This window comes from Nesoenas mayeri, assembly GCF_963082525.1.
Source record: "Nesoenas mayeri genome assembly, chromosome: 2".
Classification (NCBI taxonomy): domain Eukaryota; kingdom Metazoa; phylum Chordata; class Aves; order Columbiformes; family Columbidae; genus Nesoenas; species Nesoenas mayeri.
Window position 1 is genome coordinate 39416285 of NC_137543.1, and position 27359 is coordinate 39443643.

Below are 27359 nucleotides of genomic sequence, written 5' to 3' on the forward strand. Positions count from 1 at the left end.
AATGCATTTCTACTATATTAGCTATGGGGAATGAAGAAAAGACATGAAAACCATCTATATTATTATATTAAAAAAATAAATAAATCAGTTCAGTTCCATGATAACTACATTCCTTAAGTGCATTGTTGTGTGTTTGAGTATAAATGCTTGGTTTCTAGTCATAGGGTACAATGAAAACCTGAAGTGTTTAGAGAAACAAACCCAATATTTTAAAGAGTGCTATTTAGAATCATAGAATCATTTTGCTTGGAAGAGACCTTTAAGATCAAGTGCAACCATAACCTGAATCTAGCACTAAACCATGTCCCTAAGAGCCTCATCTACATGTCTTTTAAACATCCCAGGGACAGTGACTCCACCACTTCCCTGGACAGCCTGTTCCAGTGCCTGACAACCCTGTCCATGAAGAATTTTTTCCTAATATCCAATCTAAACCTCTCCTGACACAACTTGAGGCCATTTCCCCTCGTCCTATCACTTGTTACTTGGGAGAAGAGACCAACACCCTCCATGCTGCAACCTCCTTTCAGGTAGCTGTAGACAGGGATAAGGTCTCCCCTCAGCCTCCTTTTCTCCAGGCTAAACAGCCCAAGTTCCCTCAGCTGCTCCTCATCAGACTTGTGCTCCAGACCCCTCACCAGCCTCATTGCCCTTCTCTGAACTCTCTCCAGTGCCTCAAAGTCTTTCCTGTAGTGAGCAGTGGTATATCCTGAAAAGGAGTAAGCTCCTGTATGTCAGACAGTTTTTTTCCTTGTTAACTTCTTGGTAGCTAATGCCTTAGAAAATTACAGTCACTTCTATAAAGGATCAACAGAGATATATAATAATCCTAATACATTGCTTCTTTAGCACCTTTCCTTTATAGATCTTAATACATTTGTATATTTAAAGATTCATACGGCATTTGTGAATAAGTAAATGGAATTTAGTAGGATAGCTTCAATCCTCCTTAAATTCTATTTTCCCTCTGCCCCTGAAAAGCAATAGCATCTTTTTAACTGTTCATGCCAGTCCTGCAGGATAGTTTATAAAGGTCATGTAAGAAAAACTGTCTTCATGCAGAGCTGTCTGAGTCTAGTGTTGAACATGACAGTAAATCTTACATAGAAGGAAGCAACGCTAGTCAAGGCTTTTTTAAATCTCATGCAGGAGCAATTCAGACTTATGAGATCCTCTAATGCTTGAATGTGGGTAGTATTGGGTTAGCATTAACCCAGTCATTGGTCTTTCTCTGAGGTTTAACGTAGACAAAGTGATTTGTCTGCTTAAAGCTCTGTGTAGGATCAGAGTCTCGGAGAGAAAGTGTCATTTAATGAGTCGTGAGCTCAGCTTCCAGCAGCATGTGGTGGCTCTTGTCATTCCTGAACAGGGCACCTGAGAACTTCAGAGCCGAATAAAGCATGGCTGGTTACAATACCTTGTGATCCAAAATGCTTGATACAGCATTGCAGCAGGCTTGTGATGTGAAGCTGTATAGTGTTTAGATTCAGCTTTACACGTAGCAGTTACAGTATTCCCTGTTTAAACTTCCATAAAGATAAAAATAATTTTACTGCTTTTCATACTATTAATGACTTATTGTCCACAGGGGAGAAAAAATGATAATGCATAATTTAAGCAAAAATATGTGCTACTAATTACAGAGATACATAGCTAGTAGTTACTTGTGTAAGCCAATATATATCTCTCTTATTTGTGTCAGAAAAAGTGGGGGTTTTTTTCCTCATGAATTACAAAAGCAAAGTTTAACTATAGCAAAAGTGGAGAAAAGCAGTCATGTGCTGTCATATTCTTCAGTAGTACATTTGCAATTTTTTTAACATCTAGTATACTTAATGCGACCAAATAGACATTGTTTAAGAGTGAACTGCTATGAAGTAAATAGCTGTTTAAATTGACACAATTTACTTCAATTTGCTTCACATGCAATTTACTTTACACAATTTACTTCAAGACTGATTTGCTACGTACTGCTGCGGCTCTGCTACATGTGGTAGCTTGTGAAGCTGTGGAAACTTGATCACCTAAAGAAGGTCTTGATCAGACATTTCCATGTCTGCAGGAAGCTGGACTACAAGACTTTTTGAGTCCCTCTTACCCTGAGTAACTGATTTTTATCAAGTTTTTTAATTGCTTTTGACAAAGAAGAATACATATATAGGCACAACTTAAGAAATTACTAACATGTCCTGGTAATTATATTTTTTGTAGTACCATGTAAATGTGGAAAAATAACAGTTCCCTTTGTTCTGCCTTGGCAGTTGAACCATTTGGAAAAAAATCTTTGACTATACGAGATGAAAAATGCTTTATCAAAAAACTGGTTGCAGAGTTTGAATAACTGAAGATTGCTTTTTCATACAGGAGCTTGTGATTGCAATAAGTTAGAAATTGATTTCTTTTCAGAATATTTTGAAACTACCTTATTTGAAAATCATTCACTTTACCAGCACAGCACCAGTCACTAGTTAAAGGTCAGTCCAAACAATTGCTGTGAAATACGAAAGAAGTAATGAACTGTGTGTTTTTTATATCTTCTAGCTAAAAAGAAGAAGAAGCCAAAACTCTTAAACAAGTTTGATAAGACCATTAAAGCTGAACTAGATGCTGCAGAAAAGCTACGTAAAAAAGTATGTTTCGCATGTTTCACTCAGGACTGTAGGCAGTGGATAAAAATGAATTAAGAAAAAATAATTTAGAAAAAGGGAGAATTACTTGTATATTACTTCCTGTGAAATTAGCTTTTTTAAATTATGTATTCAGTGCATGTTTGCCCTTCAAGTTTCATTTCTGCTGGATAGTTTATCTTAAATTTTTTGAAGTCATAAGTGTAAGTCTGTTCCTTTGTGTTTGCTCACCTTTAACCTTGAAAAGATTTAGCCTGACTGTTGAATTCCTATCATCAAAACACTGCTTAAATTAATCATGTGCAACAGGGTTAGCTCTGTCCTATCACTGTTGTCCATTTGAGTACTGAAGTCAACTGTTATCAGAGAACTTTAATAATATAAGCATGTTAATACGGATCTCTCAGTAAGTGTTGACGTGCTTTGTGAGCATTAAGTGCAAATCTTTCAGCAGGTGTTGTTTCTATTGGGATTCTACATGTGTCCCATCAGTGTCTGTGCTCCTCTTCAGCTGCCTAGAGCATCAAACAGATGTTCCTGCTTCTCACCAATGGCAGCAAGACCTTAACATCAATCAGTCGATCTTCGTAGTTATGAATTTTAAAACTTGACTGTAAAAAACAGCCACCCCAGCAATAAACAAATCCTCTTCTGATGACTTCCAATTTTATTCTTTTATTAGAGTGTTTCAGAAAACAAGACCTCTGCAGAGATGTCCCTTTTCCAGATGTGGGCTTAAATAGTGAAGCAAGACTATGTGACAGTTAGACATGAGAGACCTTAAGTCTTTTGGTTGTAAATCTTGTAAAAACTTGGCTATACCTCACAGGCAGTCATAGTATATGGAGAACAGCTGCAGGTGTTTGTTTTACTCTGGATTTGAGATGACCAAGTAATGAGATATACTATTTTCAGTACAGTAAAATAAAGGCCATTTTAGTCATTGCATGTGTAGGATTATTCGTGATTTTCAGAAGACTGACTGTGCAGATTTAGCTTTACATAGCCATCCATACAGCCCTGGAGTTCCTGTAGGTCCATGACAGGTCTGAAGGGCTACCTACAAAGAGAGCGCTAACTTCAGGCTGCCTCTGCTGCTGATCTTCACCAGGAGCCTTGTTTACATGTTAGAATACAAAAATGAAAAGCATTTTCATGCTTCATGTTACTTAAACTATTAGTTGATCAGAGAAAGTTGTGACAGAAGCTTTTGATGAGCCCACAGGGTCTGCTGGCTGACTCTTTTTTTCCTGCCTGTGTCTCTTATTGAGTTGCAGACAATCATGCTTGTCTTGTAGGAAGCAGGATAAGTTCAGTAACAACTCAGGCAGATGTAATATTTGAAGATAGCAAGACAATTGTGTATAGCAGACCACTCGTATTTATAAATCTGTAAGAGATGGAAGTGGCAGCAAGATCTGATGCCAGATTTTGCCAAGCCGTGCTTACCTCCTAACTAATGATGCAGCTGGTTCTTCTCAACCTCAGTCCTTATTGCTAATAAGCATCAGTCATTAAAATACCATAGTTACATTTGGGGTTTGTATGCATCAGAAAAGAGACACAGAGCACATGTGAGGTGTCCTGAGGGACATGGTTTCACAAAACGTTAGAAGAAACAGCCATATGCTATGGATGAGTCTACAGTATTTCCCCTAGAAGAACTGTAGTTAAGATACTGTTTGTCATGTGAAGTACACAGAAAGGAAATTTCCACGTAAGTTTAGAGCTTCCTTTCTGTTCTCTGTTATATTTGGTTTGGATTTTGCTATTAGCAATAGAATCTTTACATTTCTATGTAGACAGGTTATTGCTATTCCAGCATTTTTGCCAGTCCACAAGGAGAAAGCGAGTAAAATAAAAGCAAAGCTCTTAATTTTAACCAAGGAAGATGGATAATATTGTTTCATAAAAATGACAGCAAATTTTTCTTACACAAGCATGCAATCAATCCTAACAAAAATATGTGTGAAAACTTTTAATTCAGTCTGTGTTTGTTTTGGTTTGTTTTTTTTTTTTTTTTTTCATTGGGGAACCTAACGTGTTATTAGGTCAGCATTTTTATTAAATAGAATTGCTGATAAATATCTCTGCTTTCCAGGGAAAAGTTGAAGAAGCTCTAAGCGCCTTTGAAGCATTAGTGAATCAATATCCACAGAGTCCTCGAGCAAGATATGGGAAAGCACAGGTACTAAAAAAAAAGCCATAAATGTTAAAAAAGATAAAATAAACCTTTTATTAACAGAACAGTTCTAAACCCCACTCGGGCTTCATTTGTAATTTTATGGATGTTTCCTAAGGAAAAAAAGAATTATGTGATCTGTCATATTGTATCTGTTTTAGTCCTCTATCCTTCTCCAGTTACTTGGGGAGCTTTTTTCTAACTTTAGTCTAGGGGGGAGTATTGTAAATAACACAAAAATAAGATACAACCTCTAGATCTCGTGAAAACTGTCTGATGAATGGTAAGAGATAAATCCCCACTGATGTATCAGTGCAGGAATAACGGGCAGAATTTAGCTGTTAAATTCTACTTGCTGCAACTGGCAAATCAACACGTCAGTCAGCTCTTGGCTAAATGCTGCTTTTTGCTTAGTGGGAATAGGGAAGGGGATTTGGATTTTTTTATAGAGAGAGTGTTAAAGGATAAAGAACACAAATTCTTAGGCAAGGAGGCTTAATTAGCTTTTTATTGTGGAGTGAGTTCTGTTTCAGATGTTTCCCTCACAAAAAAAAAAGGGGGGGGGCAACAGAGCATCAGAAAATAAGCTCTGCATTCCTAATACCTTTGAGCCGTGTTGGGAGAAGAGAATAATCCTTGTGTTTTCATAAATAGTAAAATAATCCCACTGCACTAGGTTTAATAAAAGTCTGCTTGAACTCTTGTTAATCAAGATGAGCAAAATGAAGTGCTCACTGTAGAAGGGAATTGTGCTGTTATAAAATTAATGAGGCACTTGAACTGGAATCACAACCGGTTTTCACTTGGTTATTAGGAGTCATGCTAAAACCAAAGCCATGATGATCTGAACAACTATCACACAAACAAGTGATACACAGCAGTCTGAGTACGTCTGTGCTCTATGTGAGGGGATAGTCTGCTGAACTATTTGCCTTCTTACAGTACGAGACCACCTTGATTCATATAGGTAGTTTAACTCTGTTAAATTACACTTTTAGTATTTACCTTTTTTTAAATGATTCTACTATCTAAGAAGATGTGCTTTCTGCCTCCTCCTTAGCTCACTGCTTTTAGGGAGGAGGACAGATGATGAGGGCCAGCTGTGAAGCTTATTATCATTCAGAATTCCCCTCTCAGTGATACAATTTAATTTATCCCTTTACAACAATTTTTAGTCACCACCTACTACTTCAGCAATGCTTAAAAGGTCATATAGACCAAGATCTGAAGTCATAATTAGCATATACTTTCTGGGAATGTATAAAAAGAACTACAAATTCATTTCCATTTTCAGTAGCCTTCGTAAGCTAATACTAGTCTTTACTGAACACTCATTAGTGTGACTGATGACAATTTTATTGAATCCAGTACGTGTAAATGGAAGGCTTTTGGAGGTATGTGAAAGTCATAGCCTTCACTGAGAGGTGAATTATTCTTAGGATTTACATTGTAACACAGTGTTACTTTTAAATGGGTATTTATACCAACACAGTGCATTCAAATTTGTTCTTTCATCACTAACTGAAGGTAAAACTGCAGAGAAGGGTAAAGGCCAGGAATTCACCAGAAGAGTGTGCTGCTCTATTTCTGTGATTCGGTTTCTAATAAGACATGAGGATTAGTTTTTCTGGATCTTTTAATAGCCTTAAAAGGCAACTGGTTTCCCCAAAGTTCTGCAAAAGATTTCATAGTTAAAGTGTTCTTCAGAAATTTGAGCAACTCGTGGTTTGATTTCTGGAGCTACGCTTAGGCTAGATTAAAAATATTCTATAGAAGTCATTAACATCTTTAAGGGTGAAAAGAACAGTATATTGGTCTTAAACCTCCTGTTATCATTTGTAGCATCTATACTGGTGAATTTATGCAGATTTTATACTATTTTTGCTTCTTCCTTATGTATCTTTTACTATTCTTTGCCCTGCAATTCCCTCAAAAAAAAGAAAAAAAAAAAAAGGAAAAGCAAATTTTGTAGTGAAAGTACATCAGAAAAATAAATTATCGCTTAAAACTGATTTCTGAAGTTAACTCTGAAAACCGGCTGATCAGCTGTTTGCCTGAGTAACACTATTGTTATTTCTCCTACTCAAGTCCCAAGAAGCTCAAGGAAAGAAAAGACAGAAGTACTAAAACGTTCCAAATACTTCCTACAGCATGTACAGCTAACACAGTTGAAGCTGTTTCATTAATGTGTATGACTGATACAACAGTGAATTTAGATAGACCAATAAGAGCTTCTGCACCTGTGGTGCTTGTGATTCATCTACACCTTTCTCTGCTAATTGACTAAAGAAAGAACATAAGCCAATACAAATAAAAGTATATGGAAAGAATGCATTAAGCACATGAAAATGCATATATTTCTAGAAACAATTCAGAGTAACTCTTTAAAAATTCAGTGTTTGAGATATAGTCTTATTTTTTTTCAGCTGTGGAAACAGATTATGAGAATTCCATACCAGAGATGAAATCAGTCATAGCTTCCATGAGCTTCACTGAAGCTGTAATTTCACAGTAGAGATCTCATATATCCTCTGCTCTGCTCCTTGACTTGTTGAACAAATTTAAGTTCTGAAAGAGTTGTAGGGTAGATACTCTATCAACATATGCAGGAATAAAGTCAATTCCTAATTTGTTTTCTAAGAAAGAATGTAAATAAATTATGTCAGAATCAATGAACAAAATATTTGTTGATGTGTTTTGATCTGCCTATTGCTGGCAGTGTGAGACTTAGCATACAAATAATCCATAGGCAACGATTTACATTTCTTCTATATTATTAAAACTGATTGCTTCATTTAGTTTTCAAAGCAGTAATTAATGATTTATACAAATATTAACCAAAAATTTGTGTTAGTGCATGTTTTAGCTGAAAATTTTCTGGTACTTACACTTTCAAACAGTTTGCAGAAACAAGAATTAGCAGTCATTCTAATCTGCCTTACCAAAAAGTACAACCAAAACAATTTTCCATTGTTATGCCAAATTTGTGTATTTTAAATTTAATTCTAAAATTATTCCCATAGTCTAACATTTGCATACTTTGCCTTTTAAGAAAACAAAGTTGTTCTTAAGACTAATGGATTATCATGTGCTCTAATAATGAGTTTGTGATTCTTTCTAGTCGGAAGATGACTTAGCTGAGAAAATGAGAAGTAATGAGATGCTGCAAAAAGCTATCAACACCTATGATGAGGTGGTCAGTCTGCCTAATGTCCCTTCTGATCTGATAAAACTGAGCTTGAAACGAGAAGCAGACAGGCAGCAGTTTCTTGGTAAGATGTGAAGGGTGGCATAAGAATTATGGAAGTGTAAGTGAGACTTTCAAAAGATCACTAAGGACTTAAAAGTGCCAATTCCATTGAATTTTCAGTAGGATTTGTGTTCCTAATCTCTTAAATGCTTATGAAAAATATTTAAAATGTTTTAAAATTTTTCTGGGGAAGTAATATATATAATTGCTTGTATGATAATAGTGCCTGTAGACAACAGTGCACTAGATGCTACGGCAAGCTTTGGGAGGTGGTGAAAATTTTTATTGACACAGAAAGAAGAAAATGTTTGTCTTTTTCTACTGAAGACAAGGGAAATAGTGAGGAAATTAATGGCATATGCAGAGTAAACATTCCTAGAATAAACCTTCACTAAGCACAGAGAAGAACAGAACTGAACTCAGGGATAACATCTGAAAGTTTAGATCTCGATTCTGTGATGTATGAGGCACAGACAACTTTGGTGGCAAAAAGAGTTCTATTCTTATGGGCTGGATTATAATATCAACTTGTTTTGGTCTTGCTGTTCCTCAGCTAGACCCCACCTAAGAAATCAAGGAACATATTTAATTTTAAGCATGTAAAGCATGATTAATTTCATAGTAGGACTATAACAGAACTATTGCTCATACTGAATGTAATTACTTAATCAGTTAAGACTAAGTTTATTTTGATATCTACCTAGTTTTGTTGAGCTCTTGGACATCTGTGTATGAAAGAGCAACTAAAGCTTAAATACTGTTGTTACTGCTACACTATGAATGATTCTCCACTAGAGGCTACCATAACACTGCATGATGGGCATCCGCAGTGATTTCCTGAAATAGTCCTTCTATGGCCACACCCCCAGTAACAACCAAGCAGCTGAACACACTTCTGACTGCACAACTGTTTTCCAAGTTCTGCTTCTTGGTTGTTAGTGAAAGTGGAACACCTGGCTCTGATTTGTATTTTCTCAGATGTTGTGTAAGCATCTTACTGCTGTTACTCGTACCTGTGTTGTAATCAAGGCTTGTTCAATCGAATTAGGTCGTATGAGGGGTTCCCTGGTTACTCTACAGAAATTAGTTCAGCTGTTTCCCAGTGATACTTCAATCAAGAATGACCTTGGTGTTGGCTACCTCTTGATAGGAGATAACAGCAATGCCAAGAAAGTGTATGAAGAGGTGAGTTTTCATCCAAGGAGCAATATTATTTGCATTCACATGTTCATTCTAAAGATTGCTTGCTTTTTACTTTTTTAGTTATTAAACAGTTTGCATGTCAGGTTTTGAAGGGTTAATATATGTATGATTATTTTCTAGTGCAGTTCTTAATTGTTTTCTAATTTCAATTCAGATTTCCTGATAGTGTCATGCTAAATGTTTTTGCTCATAGAGAAATGCAGGTGCTTTTCATATGCTTAATAGTATTTGATTTCCTATACCTTCTGGTAGCCAGATTTGGAATATACTTGAAAACACATATAGATGTAATCCATAGTATATAAAAGACATCTGCAGGACATGGAAAGCAAAAGTAAGCTTATTTCTTTACAGGAACACTGTCTCTAACCATGTGATGAAGCAATTAAGTACTCACACAGCTATTTAGCCTTTGTTTTCATCATTATTTTTGTAGGCAACCTAAATTCTGTTGTTCTTTCATGGGGCTTGTGATGTGGACAGTTCATTGGATTCATATTCCTATCTTATACTACGGTTATCAGGCTGGGGAAACTTCAGTGCCAGGAAAGGCCACTCTGCTCCTGTGATCTAGAAAACCTGTTAACATCTGGAAACTGTCTGACAAATGTGGAGATTGATGTCACGGGCAGAGCACAAGCTGTCAGAATCTGATCTAGTCCAGCCCACCTGCTAAAGCAGGTACACCTGAAGTAAATTGCACAGGAATGTGTCCAGGTGGGTCTTGAATGTCTCCAGAGAAGGAGACTCTACAACCTTTCTGCGCAGCCTGTTCCCCTCAAAGTAAATAAGTTTCTCCTCATATTCAGATGGAACATCCTGTGCTTCAGTCTGTGCCTGTTGCCCCTCATCCTATCATTGGGCACCACTGAAAGGAGTCTGGTCCCATCCTCTTGACAGCCACTCTGGAGATATTTGCAAACATTGATGAGATCCCCTCTCAGCCTTCTCTTCTCCAGGCTGAACAGACCTGGTGCTCTGTCTGTCTTCTGACAGTGAGGCTGACTGGCCTGTAGTTTTCTGGATCGTCCTTCTTGCCTTTTTTGAAGAACAGAGTGACACTGGCTTTCCTCCAGTCCTCAGGCACCTCTCCTGTTCTCCAAGACCTTTCAAAGATGGTGGAGAGTGGGTTTGCAATAACATCTGCTAACTCTCTCAGCACTCGTGGGTGCATCCCCCTCAGGGCCCATGGATTTCACAGAATCACAGGATGTTAGGGATTGGAAGGGACCTCAAGAGATCATTTAGTCCAATCCCCCTGCCAGAGCAGGAACACTTAGATGAGGCTACACAGGAAGGTGTCCAGGTGGGTTTTGAATGTCTCCAGAGAAGGACACTCCACAACCTCCCTGGGCAGCCTGTTCCAGTGCTCTGGCACCCTCACTGAGAAGAAGTTTCTTCTCATATTTAAGTGGAACCTCCTGTGTTCCGGTTTGTACCCATTGCCCCTTGTCTTATCATTGGTTGTCACTGAGAAGATCCTGGCTCCATCCTCATGACACTCATCCTTCACATATTTATAAACATTAATGAGGTCACCCCTCAGTCTCCTCTTCTCCAAGCTAAAGAGCCGCAGCTCCCTCAGCCTTTCCTCATGAGGGAGATGCTCCACTCCCTTAATCATCTTTGTTGCCCTGTGCTGGACTCTCTCCAGCAGTTCCCTGTCCTTCTGGAACTGAGGGGCCCAGAACTGGACACAGTATTCTAGATTCAGTCTTACCAGGGCAGAATAGAGGGGGAGGAGAACCTCTCTTGACTAACTAACCACATCCCTTCTAATACACACCATAATGCCATTGGCATTCTTGACCACAAGTGCACAGTGCTGGCTCATGGTGCATGTCCAGTTTGTGTAGATGATTGCTAACCTGTTCTTCCTTAGCCAAAGGAAAGTCTTCCTTTTGCAAGACTTTCTCTTCTGTCTCTAGGGTCTGGGATACCTGAGGGCCCGTCTTAGCAGTAAAGAAGCGAAGAAGGCATTCAGTAACTCTGCCTTCTCTGTATCATCTGTCACGAGGGCACCCTCCTCATTCAGCAGTGGACCTAATGATCTTGTTGATGTTGGCACACTTGTTGCAATGCTTGTTTAGTACAGATGTGGTACAGTAATCAGCTGGTTATTTAGACTGGAGAACAGTCAGCATGATTAGTGCCATCTCCTGAGAACAAAAGTCCAGTTTTCCATCCCCCATATCTGTAATCTGAGTGGATTCTCATCCCAGGTGGTTTCGTAAAGACAAGGAGGATGTTCATCTGCATGGTTGGAAGCAGGAGCCAAACCCTGATAATACCTTTTTCTTTCTCTCAAGCTTTTCTGGTAGTCTCAGATGTTGCTTTGCTACTCTGGCTACTTTGTAGGTCCCTCCATAAAACATTTAGGTTAAATAATTTTGACTTTCTGTAAAAATTTCTCAGAAGATTGGAAACATCAGCATTTAAATATAGAATACATTAACCAAACCTGCTTCTGAAGCTGCAAGGAACTTTAAGAGAACCAAAAACATACTCCTTTTGGGCAAGTTTTCCTTTGCAATTTTTCAGGTTTTTGCTGCTGACAATGCAGCTGTAAGAATTTCTCAGTGTCGTAATCACGGGACTTTGTATAAATATAAGAGGGTAATGAGTTTGCTATGTAATTACTTTGGTGTTTAGTTTTATATACTTCAGACTTCAAATATCTGCAGATTATGATAAAATACGGTAGAAGAGAACTTTATAAGACCAGTTGCTTTGCCAGTAGCAGCATTTCTGCCTGCTGTGCTGAGGTATGTCTGCATGGCTCTGTGCACCATCATACAGATGTGCATAAGCCAGCTCTGATTGAGCTATTTCAGGTACCAAAAGCAGAATATCCACATTAACACAGTACTCTACTCTGGCTAATTAACCACTGATAGCCCCAGAGGTTAATTTCTATGTTCGTGATTAATATTTAATGGGCTATGAGCAGTTTAGTAAAACTTATTTCTAAACATAATTAATATTGCATGCAGCAACAGCAACAGAGTAATACAATTTACATTAAATACTTCCAGTGTAATTTCTGCTGATTGTATCTCTTCACTTCTCTTTAGGGGCTCTGAATGTAGATCATTCCTTAATGCAACTCGGCATGGTTTAAATGAACCATAATACAGAAAATTCTATCCTGTCTTAATTAATCAGATAGCTTTATCCTATAGTTAAAGGAACTGTAAAGAAATTATATGGCTAATAAATATTTCTGTCAGTCATTTCAGTCCACCCTGCAGGTACAGATTCTTGGATCAAAATTATACACAGAATGCTGTAGTCAAAAGGCATAAGATGCATAAGGTGGTAGCGTATTCTTATACTAGGAATCAAGCTAATCCTTGCTATGACTTGCTGAGTTCACCTTTTGCTAATAATGTATCTTATTATGCACTTCAGATAGATTCTCAAATTGATTATTCCTTCATAGTAGCTCTTTTCTGCAAAAATAAGTGAAATGCTGCTATTTTTAACTCATAACACTTTATACCCACATTGTGCTGATTTTGGTTTTGTTTGGATGTAGTTTGTATGTAATAAGTTTTGAGAAAGCAGAGAAATTGGCCCCGAGAACTTATGGTTTTGCTTGTAATTATTTTCATTGAAAAGTTAGTTTAGACAGTGATTGGAAAAGGCAGAGGGAAATGACTATAATGTATGCAGACATTTTATCCTTGGCATAAGTTTAGTAGCTTCAAAAATGGATTTAGGCAAAATAAATTGCTCATCTGTCCATCGTTTTGTAGACACTCAGCAGGTATCAGCCTCTGTAATTCCACTGACTGACAGGCTCTTGTGATGATCCTCAGAGACTGAGGGTCTGTCCTGATAAGACCATCCACCTTTATTTTAAGGAGAGAAGGAAGTGTAACAACAGATTAACTTGACCATGTAATTGATATTGCATAGAGGTACGAATGATATCGAATATATATATATCACAGAAATGTGGAACTGGGAAGTAAATCAAGATATTTTTTAATTTTCCTCTTGGCTGAGACAGACTAAACACACTTAAGCTATCTCAGTGATGTTGGAGGTACACGTTTCAGAACTCAGACCAGCCAGCTTCACATCTCCTTTCCCTGAAACACTCTCCCATACACTGATCCTTGCCTACGACTGTCACCTTACTCACAAATCTTTGTCTTGCACAGTCCTCATGAAATATCCATCTCTGAATATTCACTTATGAGTTTTCCTTTCCTGCAAAATTAAGCCAGGTTGTAACTCAGATGTTACATGAATCTTGTTCAGGGTACAAAATCTTTCAGTTTAATTTAGCACGCTAGGTCTTGGTCTCGGTCAAAGGGTGCAGCACACAACTATATAAGAATAATTTATCCATCACCTTGAATCACTGCTGCACTAGACCTTGCATTACCTTCTTTCTTTTGGCCAGAAAAGTGTAAGATCTTCCAAAGAGTGCTCACGTTGACCTTTGTGCTGAGAATGCCCTTTGTGTTCCAGGGTTTGCACAGTCCCATTATGTGATGCAGGCGTTATTTTACAGCATCTTTCCAAATTGTAGTCACTATGCTTCAAAGCGTAGTATATTTTCTCTTGCCAAGACTAGTTTGACACCGGTAGAAACCTATCTAATTTTAAACTGTTTGGAGTATATTTCTATGCTACACTTCCCATGACTGTGATGTAGACTTTTTCAAGAGCAGATGCTTTTGTTCAGATCAGTCAAACCTGGGATAGGTAACATAAGTGTTAATGAAGAGTATTTATTCTGTAACGTAGCATGCTGTGCTTCAAGAGAGGGTGGAGAAGCACAGACAAATAAAAAATAAAGTAATTCAGAGATTCCAGCTGGAATAATTTTACTTCTGAGATTTTAAAGTTTGGTTTGTAATAGATTTTTCTGAAGAAGCACAAAAGTGAATCAGGAAAAGAAAGTATGGCCAAGCCAAGAATTTAACTGTGAGTCAGCAATGGAAGAAAATGCCACTGTATCACTAAATAGTAATAATGTACACAAGTTTGTTAATTTGCATAGATCCATACATGAGTATTTAATTCGTTTGCTCTCAAACAGGTTCTAAGTCTGGCTCCAGATGATGGCTTTGCCAAAGTACATTATGGCTTCATCCTGAAGGCAGAAAACAAGATAGCAGAGAGCATACCCTATCTAAAGGTAATTTTCTTTTATCACCCCCAGTAAATGTTTTACCAGTGAAAAATACATTGGAATGTATAAATCATGTCAGGCTAGAGGCATACTAATTACAAATCACAGTTTAAGCTGCTTGTTAGAGTTATATTGCTATATCACTGCCTATGAACTGAAACAAGCCAGTACATTGAGACTCATCAATTCTTAAACAGCAAGTATTTGTTTTATTAGTGGTTATCTGACAGCTCTGAGCCTCAAATTGTTTTGAGGTTGGCAGTATGCTGCAAACTTAAGGTTCCTGAAAGATCCAGAGGAGGCTTTTGTGTACCTCTGAGTGTTTGAGAAGGAATACTACAAAATAATCCAGTTTAATCCAGCTTTCTGAAATGCTTGTGTACATGTTTATAGAGTCAGGGGCAAATGTCCATCTCTGAACACACCTTTCTCTTGGAGGGACTGAGGGGAGAGACCATGGGATTTGGAAAACCCAATAACGTTTCACAGTGGCTTTTTACCAAAGTATTGCATTCATTCAGCCTAAGTTCGAGGTTACCATGGTGGTTATATTCTGTAGCCAATTTCATAACCTGTCTCTTGCATAGTATTGACAGCCTATGTACAGCAATCAAGTGAACTCTTATAGAAGTCCTATTGAAGTTTCTCTTATACTTTTGTTTTTTTTTTTTTTTTTGTAAGGAAGGACTGGAGTCTGGTGACCCTGGCACAGACGATGGGCGCTTTTATTTTCATCTGGGTGATGCCTTGCAGAGAATGGGAGACAAAGATGTACGTGTTTAACATATTCTTGCTTTAAAGTCTAAACCAATGAGGGATGGCAGAATCTCAGAAAAAAATGTAACGATGGGCTTAATATTGAAAACATGAGTAGTCCCATTGCAGCAACAATCCAGCATGTGTCTGTAGAGGTCAAGACAAGCAAGAGAAAAAATCTGCCATTGGCATTACAATACAATCTCTTATCATCCCTTGCTTTAGAACTAATGTAAGCTTGCATGGGGCAGTTTGAACCAAAGGATCAAAATTCTAAAAAATATGTAACGAAGGTGTTTTTTTAGAGTTAGGGTGTTTGCTCAGTAATTTAATTAGCAATCAGATCAGAAAAGCAGAAATTTGTGCAAGAAATCTGTTGCATGCCAAAGAAAGACAAATTGGAAGCCATAAGAGTTTCTAATTTGTTAATTTAAAAGAAAATTTAATTTAAACCCCAAATTTAAATGTGTAAATTAGCACTACTGTCATGGTAGTGGGGAGCAAAGGGCCTTTTATTGAAGACTGTTATTAGTAATGAACTTTACTATGGGCATGAATTTAAAAACAAACAACCAAAAAACCCCACTTGGGTTACTAGGTTGGAAAGGTGAAAAGAGTAAGCATAAAAAAGCATAGTGGAAATAGCCATGAAAAGCTTTGTAATTAGTTATCTAGTAATATGTATGAAATATAGATACATAAAATTCTGTAAAGAATGCTTACCTCTTGAATATCTTCATGCAGTCAGCAGGCAGTTCTCCAATATGAGCTATAGACAGGTGAACTGTAACAGAGCCTCTGTATGGGATCTCACTCCAGCCTAGTTCCTCACATTAACTTGCCTTTTTTTTATAAATCATGAAACTTTTATTACCTTATACATACAGCAGATCTGGAACACTGAAATGTAATAATATTTGATTTTTTTTTTAAGTAAGGTTGCCTTCTCTGAAAATACAATAAAATATGCTTCCAGTTAAGTTTTTTTTTAATTTAAAAGTTCATTTACAGGTGAGAATTAGTTGGCCTCATTTTGCCCTTAAACACCTGTATGCTTGCATACACACACACACACAGAGGCTGCTTGCATGCTCGCTCTGTTTGTCTGTCCTTCTCTCAACAGAAAACCAAAAAGGAAAGGCCTGTATGCTTTCATGGGGTATTCTGGGTTGAATAGTTGAGCCTAGAGAGCGTCCCATTGCAACATTTGACTAAAGATACCCCACAGATGTACTTAACATATGTCATCCAAATAGCCAGGATAATTATGTGTTGATGTTCATGGAGTTAATGGTCAAACCTGCTGCAGAAAAAGTTTTAATCAATGACAAATTAACTTCTTGAGACAGAGGAGACTTTTAGATTTATCACTTGGAAGTCCACTGTTAATCTAAATTTTTCCTACTGACCTTGCTAGATTTGCTGAACTTTAAGATTTAATCAAGGAAAGAGATCAATATTTAAGGAACATGTGAAATTGCTATCACTGAAGGTTTGTGGAAGGTAGATATTAATCTATTAGAGTTAAATTAGGAATTATGAATGTAGTCTCATTAAGTGTTAGGGGAACAGCATTTGAGTATGCTCTTTCCAACTATAATTTGATAAAATGCCAAATTGACTGTTAAAGATAAATTAATACTGTGGAAGGTATTATAGAGCAAAATACTGTTCACACAGAATGTATAAACTGAGTACATCTCAAACAATTTATTTTCTGGAAAAGAAGATACGCTATTGTAACTCTCTTGAATGGTACAGCGATCATTATTTCCTCTTTCCACTGCCAAGATCTGCATGTGAAAAGAAAGGTTTCTCATGGAAATTGGGGACGGAAAGGATGCATGAGGCAACCTAAACCTACTTCATTCTATCAAAGGCAGCCTCATAGCACAGTTCTTCTAATAGAGAAGGATTAACAGTGTTATACATCGTAATTATAGCTGATGGATCTTAAAGAACAGCAACATTCATACTCATCAGTCAGTGGCTGGAACAAGTAATTCATCCCCCTTATCATTTGGGCCAACTCCAGACATTGCAAATGAACGCAGGCAGTCAGCAGGAGCGATCTATTGATATCCCACTGCTAATACAACTTACATCTCAGGGAACAGACATTATAAATCATAATGCTTCCATTTCAGAGACAACCAAGATGACATCAAAATTTAAAGATACGCTGTGTATTACCCCAAGATAATATTTTTTTGTTTTGTGGTTTTTTTGTTTGTTTGTTTGTTTATTTTGTTTTTGACCCATGCACTATTTTACGGAGCTTCTTTATGGAAAGAAAAGGATGAAAGCTTATATGTGGTCTGCTGTTATTCTGTTCATTCACGCTGCGTTTCCTCCATATTTCAAGAGGGTTATAAAAATCAGAGTACCACATTTTTTTAAAAGCTTAAAGAAAATTTCAAAATATAATCTGTGGTTACAATCTAGAGAGTTAGGTAAAAATTTGAAAACAAACCCACCCAAAGTAATTTCTTACCTTATATCTGAAGTAAAAGATCTCTGAGTTGACACCTGGAAATTTTTAGAAATAATCCATGAAGAATTTCCCATTGCTTTTTGTAAGTCTTTTGTAAGTCTTCTATTCTCATGGCTGATTTGTGTCTAAAATATTTTGGTTTTCCTTCTAGTTTACTGGCTAGTTTACAATTATTCTCCTAGAGATGTGTTTATCTGATGTACATTTTGCTTTTCCATTAGACCCCCTCCGTAAAATGATTCCTCTTTACCTTAAGAGTTGGTACCGTGCGTTTTGTCTCAATAAGTCTTTTGGTTTAGCCTTCATGTCAAATGTGTGGCAGAATTATGGACAACTGTCATAGGCACATGAGTTAAAGCAGGAGAAATGTCTCTCTTTGAAAAACAAATAACAAGTTAAATAGTTAGTCATGCAGGGAAACTACCATGCCAGAATGCTGCTGGGGACAGTGTTCGTCTTACCCAGGTTTTCCATACTCCTGATGGAAAGAGAAGTGGAGGTTTTGGTGTTTTGGAGGAGAACTTGGCAGGGAGGTGGGTACAGCCAGGGAAGGTGGCCAGTGCTAAGGTGTGGGGGGAGTATTGTTACCTGAAAGCACAAGCATGAAATTATAGGCTGGTTTCTGTAGAGTGAGATATTAATAAATTTCAGGTTGGGTGAAGGGATGTGAGAACGTGTTCCTAGTTTGGATGAGTGATGCTTAGGTGGAGGTGAATTAGATAGGTTGCAGACTTGGGAGGGAGCAAATTTCAAGCATTGTATTTAGAGAGAGACTCTGTGCATGACTCGAAGTAAAAAGGATTTTGAATGGTTTCTATTCCAGGCAGGGATTGCTACCTGCTTCAGTCCCTCTGTTCAGGACTTCTTATCCTCATATTTCCCTGCTTAGCTGTCCTGTCATATCTTGTTGTTGTCTAAAATATTGCATCTGTAGCAGCAATGCTTGACAGGAAGGAGGCAACTATATCACAGTATCACAGTATGTTTGGGATTGGAAGGGACCTCAAAAGATCATCTAGTCCAATCCCCCTGCTGGAGCAGGAACGCCTAGGTGAGGTCGCACAGGAGCATGTCCAGGCGGGTTTTGAATGTCTCCAGAGAAGGAGACTCCACAACCCCCCTGGGCAGCCTGTTCCAGTGCTCTGGCACCCTCACTGAGAAGAAGTTTTTTCTCAAATTTAAGTGGAATCTCTTGTGTTCCAGCTTGATCCCATTTCCCCTTGTCCTATCATTGTTTGCCACTGAGAAGAGCCTGGCTCCATCCTCGTGGCACTCACCTTATCTAACATATATCTCACATATCTAACCTTCTCTGTACACAGCTCATCACAGTGCTACTCATGCTGGATCTTTTCTTTCCAAGCATCCCATTTTCTTTCTTTGCAGGACCTTGTTTTGCTACTATACCAGGGTAAAGCAAGTTGTGGAAAAGGAGAATAAGGCAAGCAAAGGTCTAGTATTAACCTCAGTAGGTTTCTACCACGTGGTCAGTTCCAATGTGGCAACAAATACTTGAAAACACTTAAGTACATATAAATATTAGATAATTAAGTAACAATTTAGATCCACAAAGTCAGCAGTGTTTTCATCATGACAGCATCTCCACTGCCAGCAGAAGGCAGTCATCTTTAATTCATAGGTAGAGAATCAAAACAGAGAAAACAAGGATGACCAAGATGGGAAGCAGTTGGATGTCCCAAGGACAGCGTATAGGTTACTGACCCATATTTGGTGTGAATGGTTGTGAGAAGATTATCTTATTTTGCTAATGTTGGATTAGACAGCCTTGGTTTGTTTGTTTGTGTTTTTTGTTTGTTTGTTTCCTTGAAGTGTTTTTTACTACATTACATTAAAAGAATAACCCCAGCATCCAAAGAGACAGTCTGTTACCTTACCAAAAAACGTGTTACTTCTTTTCTGTGGGAGCTTGACTGATATGAATTTGGTTGTTAACAACTGCAATCTTTTAGGCATACAAGTGGTATGAACTTGGATACCAAAGAGGTCACTTTGCATCAGTTTGGCAGCGTTCTCTCTACAATGTCAAGGGACTGAAAGCTCAGCCTTGGTGGACAGCAAAGGAAACGGGTTATACAGAACTGGTGAAGGTAAGGCAGTTTGTTTCTGTACACTTTGATTTTTTTTTTCTTTTAATATCAATTACAAGGTATTAAGCAAAGAAAATGCTAATTTGTAGGGACTCAATCACAGCCTGTAAGTACCAGACACCAATACTGAACTGAGCATAAGATTTAACTAAGACACTATAAAATGGGCTAAGGCATTTTCAAAATTGAGAATGGGGACAGGATGGCTGAAATGATTAAAAAATATAAAGTTATTATGGTAGATAACGGTAATGTCTCAAGTACAAAACAACAGCAAACTGGGTAATGTCTGGGACACCCATTGTGAATTTTTATCCAGTCAGGAAAGCCTGTGTCTTTCATCCCATGTGTAATATTTGGTGGCTTCTTTGGAAGCTTTTAATTGTGGAAGAGAAACATCTGCAGATTCCCAGCAATGGATTTAACAAAAGACAACAATATAGAATTTAAGTTCTCTAATTTTCTTTTCTCTATTTAATGCAAGACAAGTAGTCTGATTACTATTCATAATAATTTAATAGTTTGTGTTTCCAGAATTGCATAATTGTATTATTTTATTTTAATTTTAACAATTTTAATAATAGTAAAAACTAAAAATAAAAAAGCGGGAAATAATCCTTTTTTCCCCTGTATGATTTAATTATTGGTATGTGGTTTAGCAAGATTATTCTGCGCAAATAATTAAAAAACATACATGTTAATTCACAAGAGACAAGTTCCTTCAGAGTAGTTGTTTCTTTATACTTAGTTAAATAACATGTTAAAACTACTACGAAAATATGGTTTGGTTTTTTTTTTAAAAAAAAAAAAAAAGGAAATTTTAAAAGGAAGATGGCCATTTGCTTTGGTTTTGATGGAAGCATAAAGAAAGCTAAGGAAAAAAAGAAGTATGATTCTCCAGTGTAATCTTAGTCACACAAAAAAGCAATTGGCTTTATGAACTAGCATTTGGGAAGATCTGAAATGTGCACATATTGAACTCATTCTTGAGGTATGTGTGGAAATAGATACTTCCTGCCACAAAAGAGTTAGAGAAACGGGGAACTTCTTATCATACTTTTGCCAAACAAAAAGGAAATAATATATATTATTTTGTTGATGTTTTAGAGCTATCTGAAGTGATGTTTTACAGTGTGAATTCTCAGGGAGTAGAAAATATAAACCTTTAGATTAGGAGAGGTGTGTCAAGTGATTTATATAGAAATGGTCTACTAATGTTTCTAATGAACAGTACTTCAGGCCTTTGGATCTGGAGATTCAAGAAACTAGCTTTCTTGTTTGAGCTCAGCTAAAAGGAAAGCTTACTCTCATGTTTGAAACCCTTGGGACAGTTAGCTTTCCTCGGCCAGTCTTACTGAGTCATTGCATCATTGTCTGGTACCTTTTGCAGAACCTCAGTGTAGCATTATTCTTCTATTCTGGTGCTCATTTAAAAACAATAAAAGAGGTGCAATGCGGTTGGATCTTAGGGACTTTTCATCCTTCTGAAATGAATACATAGGTAATGACCAAGGGAACTTTGTCCTTTCCTCGTGTTGTGTCCTTCGACTTTTCGATAGCACCCAGAGGATGCTCTGCCAATAATGTTGCACGTTGAATAGCTGATTGATTAAAGTAGATCTTGTATTGTCAGTTTTCTCTGATGGCTTAGATTTTATTAATTAAAAGCTTCAAGTGCAGAAAAAAAAAGCACAGGAAAAGGATGAAATTACTGGCCACAGCACATATCCATAACGTTTTCTGTAGAGTGACAGCTAGGGCATAATGGCTTATCTTATTATAGCTAAGCATTCATATTTAATGGAGAAATTAAATTGAAATGTGCATTTAAAGTGTAGCTGGATGCTTCAAGGGGAGCCTTGTGTTGAGAAGAGCAGAGGTGGTGCATACAAGTGCTAAAGTTTAAGCACTGAGTGACCACATGGGTGCCAGAAATCTATCGTCTCGAAAGGTTTAAAATCCGGCCTTGTACCTGGAGGTTGTCAACATTTCCCTAGTGGGGAACCAGTAACTGATTGTGAATACTCTTCTACTCTGTTTCAGTAATAAAGTGAAATAGATGTAAGTCTTCACCATAATTTTATTTTATAGTCCAGTGGTTAAAAATGGATGTGTGGTCAGTCGTTATGCCTCACATGAGGAGTAGTAACCTCTTGATCTCTGCCTGTTTCATTTATGACCATGCATTCAAAGGGTTTAACAGTACAGAGTATGGATTCTTTTAGTGTAATAGTCACACATAAACTGATATTAAGAAATCCCTACTTAAATATAGTAATGTCTTTGCCAATAAAATCTACACTATTGCCAGATGTAAGGCAACTCTAAACTTCCACTGCTGTTAGGAACTGTATTTAAAAAGCCATATGGAGGTTTATGGGAACTGGCTGCTGGGAAACAAGCACATATGCTGTTAATGCTGGTTGCCACCTGATTCTTCACTTGGAATTCAGGACATTACACCAAATACAATACAAATTTGTTGCTTTAACCTGAGGCTTGAATCCCTACATATCATGGAGCATAAGTGTATTTAACTCTTTTCTTTAGATACCAGCTCTTGGATCAAGAACTGTGGTCCAAATCCTGGACTTAGTCATTATATTTTAATGGTGATTTGCATTCTTACCATTCAAGATATGCCTAAGAGTCTGTAAAATCAGGGAGATCAAGCCTGAGCTGTGTTTGAATTCCCCACTTCATTTCTACCTAGGAGTTACCTGTTATTCATAGCTAAGCACTATCAGTGTGTTTTATAGATGGGGTCCAGGTTTTCAGAAGTACAGAGACGCTATTGATTTCAGGGCAAATTATATCTAGACCCATTGATGAGTTAGTTCAAAATCAGTGATTTGTATTCAAATCACTTTTGTATCCAACATGTTGGGGAAGGAGCCTTAAGAGGCAAGGACAAACACTCACCTTTGCAGGACAACTTTCAGCCTGTGGCACTTATGAGGGATTAGAAGTGACAAAGCAGCTATTGCCTGCAACTCCTTGGACCACCAAGAACTCTTCATGCATCGTATTGTCTGTGTGGGTGAACGCTCCCCTTACATTTTTCCAGGCAAGGGAGTAGGAGGTGTTTGAGGAAACAGAAAAGCACTTGTAATATCTTATAAAGTGTCCCAGTTTTGTTGATGTGTATCACTTTAAACTGAGGCCAGTGGAAATGTGATTCTTTTCTTTCTCTTCTCCAGACAGTGCAAAATCAGGTACTCAGGGTGGTGTTTCCTTTTGTAGGTAAGGTAGCACTGAATCAGTGCCAGCACTGTGCCCATATTCATCTCTGATTAGGTGGAAATTTTCAGTCTGTTTTGTACTCTGTGTTTTGGAAAAGTCAGTTTTCCAAAGGTATTCTAGAAACAAACAAACAATTTTCTACATAACATTAACAGTTAAATAAATGTTATGGAAACCCATCAGTGGGAGGGAATAAGGTGAATGCAGCAAGAAAAATAAGTGCTCTTCCCCTTTACTGATGGATGAGAGAGAAAACAATTTGCTAAGAAGAGATTACTGTAATAACAGAAGTGCAGTCCTAATTTTCATAGGTCTTAGCCTAACACAAAATGTTCTAGTGGGAGGAAGTCACTGTAGCATAGACAGCATGTTCTAGCCATGCCTTGGTCTGCTGAGCCTTTTGTGATATATCAATGTGCAACCTATTCTGTGGGATCAGTTTGTGTTTGAACTGAAAAGCTCAACTGAGAAATGCAACTGTTTAATTTAAATGAGGATGGCTAATAACCATCGGGAGTTTTAAGGCTAAAAATGGGCAATTATATCACCTAGTCTGATCTGTGTTATACAGAATTTTGAGTTTTACACAGCTTAACACATCATGTAAAAAGGTAGTGTGGGAACACACCTTAGCCTATTTTCAGTGTGAAATTGACTGAAAATGCCTTACAGAAACACTTTGTTCAAGAACACAAAGGAAAAATGAAAACTATTCATCCAAAATAAGGTTTAGTGAGCAAAGTAAGTGGCTGGGAAATGGAAGTTACTTTTATCCAGGTCCATTGTTACACTATGGGTTTTTCATTTATATTGATATAGCATTAAAATGAATTACTATTCATTGAATAAAAGGTTTCTGATTTTTGCAAATAGAATGTTCTAAGGCAGCAGAGAACAGAAATTTTTATTCTACTATTTTGTAGTTTTGGTTTGTATGAAGTACAAGGCAGGTTACACATTTCTAATGGTTATGTCCATAAAGCATCACCCAGCATTTCGAGTCATATTTGATCTTCTTCGATAGCATCAGCATGTGCAAGTGAATCTCTGCAAACCTTTTTGTAGTTATAACTTTCAACTTCAGTGGTGTGTTTACATTTGTCCTCTTTGAACCGTCATGTTCTGTCAGCACTTGGATTTCCAGGTAATGCGAGTGGTTTTCTAGCTGCAGGAGTGCTTCCAGGTAACATGTGCAGTGTTTAAGAAGATCAATACACTTCTTAGCTTGCAATACAAAATGATCTGTTAAAGAGCCCTTAGGCTAATCAAAAAGCAAGTCAAAGTGAGACCTAGTCTGCAAAGAGGCTGGGGATTATTGAAATTTTACAATCCCAGTGTAATTGTAGCTGAGAAATGCTATGAAAGTTGTTTTTCCTCCCTTAATGTGTCAGAAGGGAATTGAATATAAAAAAACCTTCATCATGATGATGAACACTTTTTAAGTGCTTTTAAATTACAAAAAAAAAAAAAAAAGGTTAATAATAGAAGAGAAAAATAAAATTGTTACTAAAACCAAACGCAGTAAGTTCTCAGTGCAGTAAAACGGCTCTCACAACAGTCCTTAGAAAAGAACTGGAAGCTCATTCGGGATGAGGGGCTTGCTGTGATGGACACAAAAAGAAACCTCTTCCTGCCTGAAGATGAGAATCTAAGAGAAAAAGGAGACTGGAGCCAGTTTACCTTATGGCAACAAGGTAAAACATTTTGTATTCCTTCTCTTTCCCAATTTCAACTTCTCAGATTAATATAGCGTAATAAAGAGTAGCAACACTTTTTTTTCCAGAACTCTTTTGTAATCCCTGAATCTGCAGAAGAAGGGAACAAATAAAATAGTGTCTGGCACCCCTGTGACAGTGAACAAGAGTTCTTCATTCTAAACCATCTTGTCCCCTAGCACTTTTAACAATCCCTTGAGGATAATACTGCTCTTCTGGCATGACTGCTAACATTTTGCATGGTAATGCATAGTACAGATCAACCTGAGGGAAGACATTCTCAATATTGTGTTGTCAGCTGGGTGAGATCTGTCATTCAGAAATGGTATGAGCAAAATAATATGACTTTAATAAGCCTGCTGCCCTGTCCCTGAGCTGTGCAGTGGGAGGCCCAGCGATTGGAATGGCCTTAAATTCTTACAAGACTTTGTATATGAGAAAGCACTGTAAAATAAAATATTAAAAGCAATTTATATCAAAACGTAATCTGGTGTTGAAATAGTGTGATGCTGGTGGCATTTCAATCTCTTTTTTCTATGCAGCTTCATTAATTATTATACTTTTAGAATCACATTTTAAAAATGGTAGGAAGACTTGCCTTCACATATAATTTAAAAATAAGGTTGTGCAGGTTGTGCTCTGATGTTACAGTGTGTAAGTACTTCTGTTTTGCAACCTATAAAATGGGAATAATAATATTTACTTGTCCTTCAGTGTCCGCTCTTTGACAGCTTTGTTGTTCTTCTGCAATGCAGAAAACAAGGAAATGTGAGACCCCATCTGGAATATTGTGTCCAGTTCTGGGCCCCTCAGCTCAAGAAGGACAAGGAACTGCTGGAGAGGGTCCAGCGTAGGGCAACCAAGATGATTAAGGGAGTGGAGCACCTCCCATATGAGGAAAGGCTGAGGGAGCTGGGTCTCTTTAGTTTGGAGAAGAGGAGACTGAGGGGTGACCTTATTAATGTTTATAAATATATAAAGGGTGAGTGCCATGAGGATGGAGCCAGGCTCTTCTCGTTGGCAAACAATGATAGGACAAGGGGCAATGGGATCAAGCTGGAACACAAGAGGTTCCACTTAAATTTGAGAAAAAACTTCTTCTCAGTAAGGGTGACAGAGCACTGGAACAGGCTGCCCAGGGAGGTTGTGGAGTCTCCTTCTCTGGAGACATTCAAAACCCACCTGGACATGTTCCTGTGCAACCTCACTTAGGCGTTCCTGCTCCAGCAGGGGGATTGGACTAGATGATCTTTTGAGGTCCCTTCCAATCCAGAACATACTGTGATACTGTGATACTGTGATGTTTGTTCATTGCTCTTACCAGTGCTCTATGCATTTTCACCAGGAAGAAAAAATGAGAATGCTTGTAAAAGTGTTCCGAAAACATGCGCTTTATTGGAAAGATTCCCGGAAGCTACTGGCTGCAGAAGAGGGCAGGTACTTGTCAAACTTCTTTTTTGCAAAGTCCCAATAGTGGCAGCATGTGATTTTGGGGAATGTGTATAGAGGGATACATGACCTTGGTGTATTTGATGATACCTCAAGCACACAATGAATTTAACACTAAAAATATGCCCAATTGTAGCCCTCAGCAAATACAAGGTAAAATACATTAGCTGAAGCCTTTCTATAGTTCAAGCTATTTTACCTTGTGTTCACTGAGAGCTCGTAGTAGGTGATGAATTACTTGCCATGGGTCAACCAATAAGTAATAATTTACTAAACCTCAACCCTAGGTGACCTGGTCTGAGTCACAGATAACCCTGAGTTCATCAGGAGGATGGATTAGGTCCTTTCTAACCTGACTTTTCCTGTAATTGCTCTTATGTGAAGTTAGCTTTACAAGACTACTTCAGTGAGCTCACTGTGATAAACTTCACCCATCTACCCCAGCATGACTGTATTAGACAGGAGGCGAATCACCTCATGGAAGCCAAACAACAGTATTGCTGTCACATGCTTCATTCCTACACGTTAAGGAAAGAAATTTTGCATCCATCAGCTGTTGCCTTGGGTGCCAACAAAGTTTTTTTCAAGTGTCTGGTCTTTACTGACTACTCGGATACAAATTAGGCTCATTAAATCAGGCAGTAGACTTATAGGGTATGGATCAATACATACGCAGCTGAATTAATGGACCAACACAGAAATTATGTCATTCTGTAGGACAGAATTTTTCATTTTTTTAGATTTAAATTTATTATATTTTATCTGTAATGACTGCATGAGAATAACCTTCATGTTACAAAATTCAGGATGCAAAAGTTGGAAAACACAGTGCTAGCATAATCCTAGATCAGAGCCTTGAGCATAGGTGTTCAGCTTTTTCACCAGACTCTCACTTTGGAAGTGCAGAAGCACTCTAGATGGCTACTGTTATGGGAATGAACAAGGCTATTGCTTCATTAATTTGTTGCAAAAGCTGGTGGTAGTGAGTATAACTGATGAGAAAGGTCAAGAAAACCACTTTCTGTGGCGTCCACAGTCAAAATAGATCTATCCTAGAGAGCAAATTTTCTTCGAGAACTACAGTTTTGTTTGTCATTCTTTGGCATCCCACATGTTATCACCAGCACGTTGTATGCAGAAGCATTTCATATTCTTAGCTATAGCTGTAGTCATGTGTTCTGAA

At 37.7% G+C, this 27359-nt stretch overlaps 1 protein-coding gene across 1 annotated transcript in view; it reads left to right on the top strand.

Moving 5' to 3' along the window:
* Positions 1-27359, top strand: part of ASPH (aspartate beta-hydroxylase) — a gene marked incomplete at both ends in the record, with an annotated part of 107232 nt that overhangs the window by 70550 nt on the left and 9323 nt on the right. Inside the window, 9 exons of the mRNA XM_080364128.1 lie at positions 2542-2630; positions 4729-4815; positions 7931-8081; positions 9108-9244; positions 14319-14417; positions 15093-15182; positions 19632-19769; positions 24571-24706; positions 26073-26164. Coding sequence (XP_080220254.1) covers positions 2542-2630; positions 4729-4815; positions 7931-8081; positions 9108-9244; positions 14319-14417; positions 15093-15182; positions 19632-19769; positions 24571-24706; positions 26073-26164 — 1019 coding nt within the window. The remainder of the gene's footprint in view (positions 1-2541; positions 2631-4728; positions 4816-7930; positions 8082-9107; positions 9245-14318; positions 14418-15092; positions 15183-19631; positions 19770-24570; positions 24707-26072; positions 26165-27359) is intronic.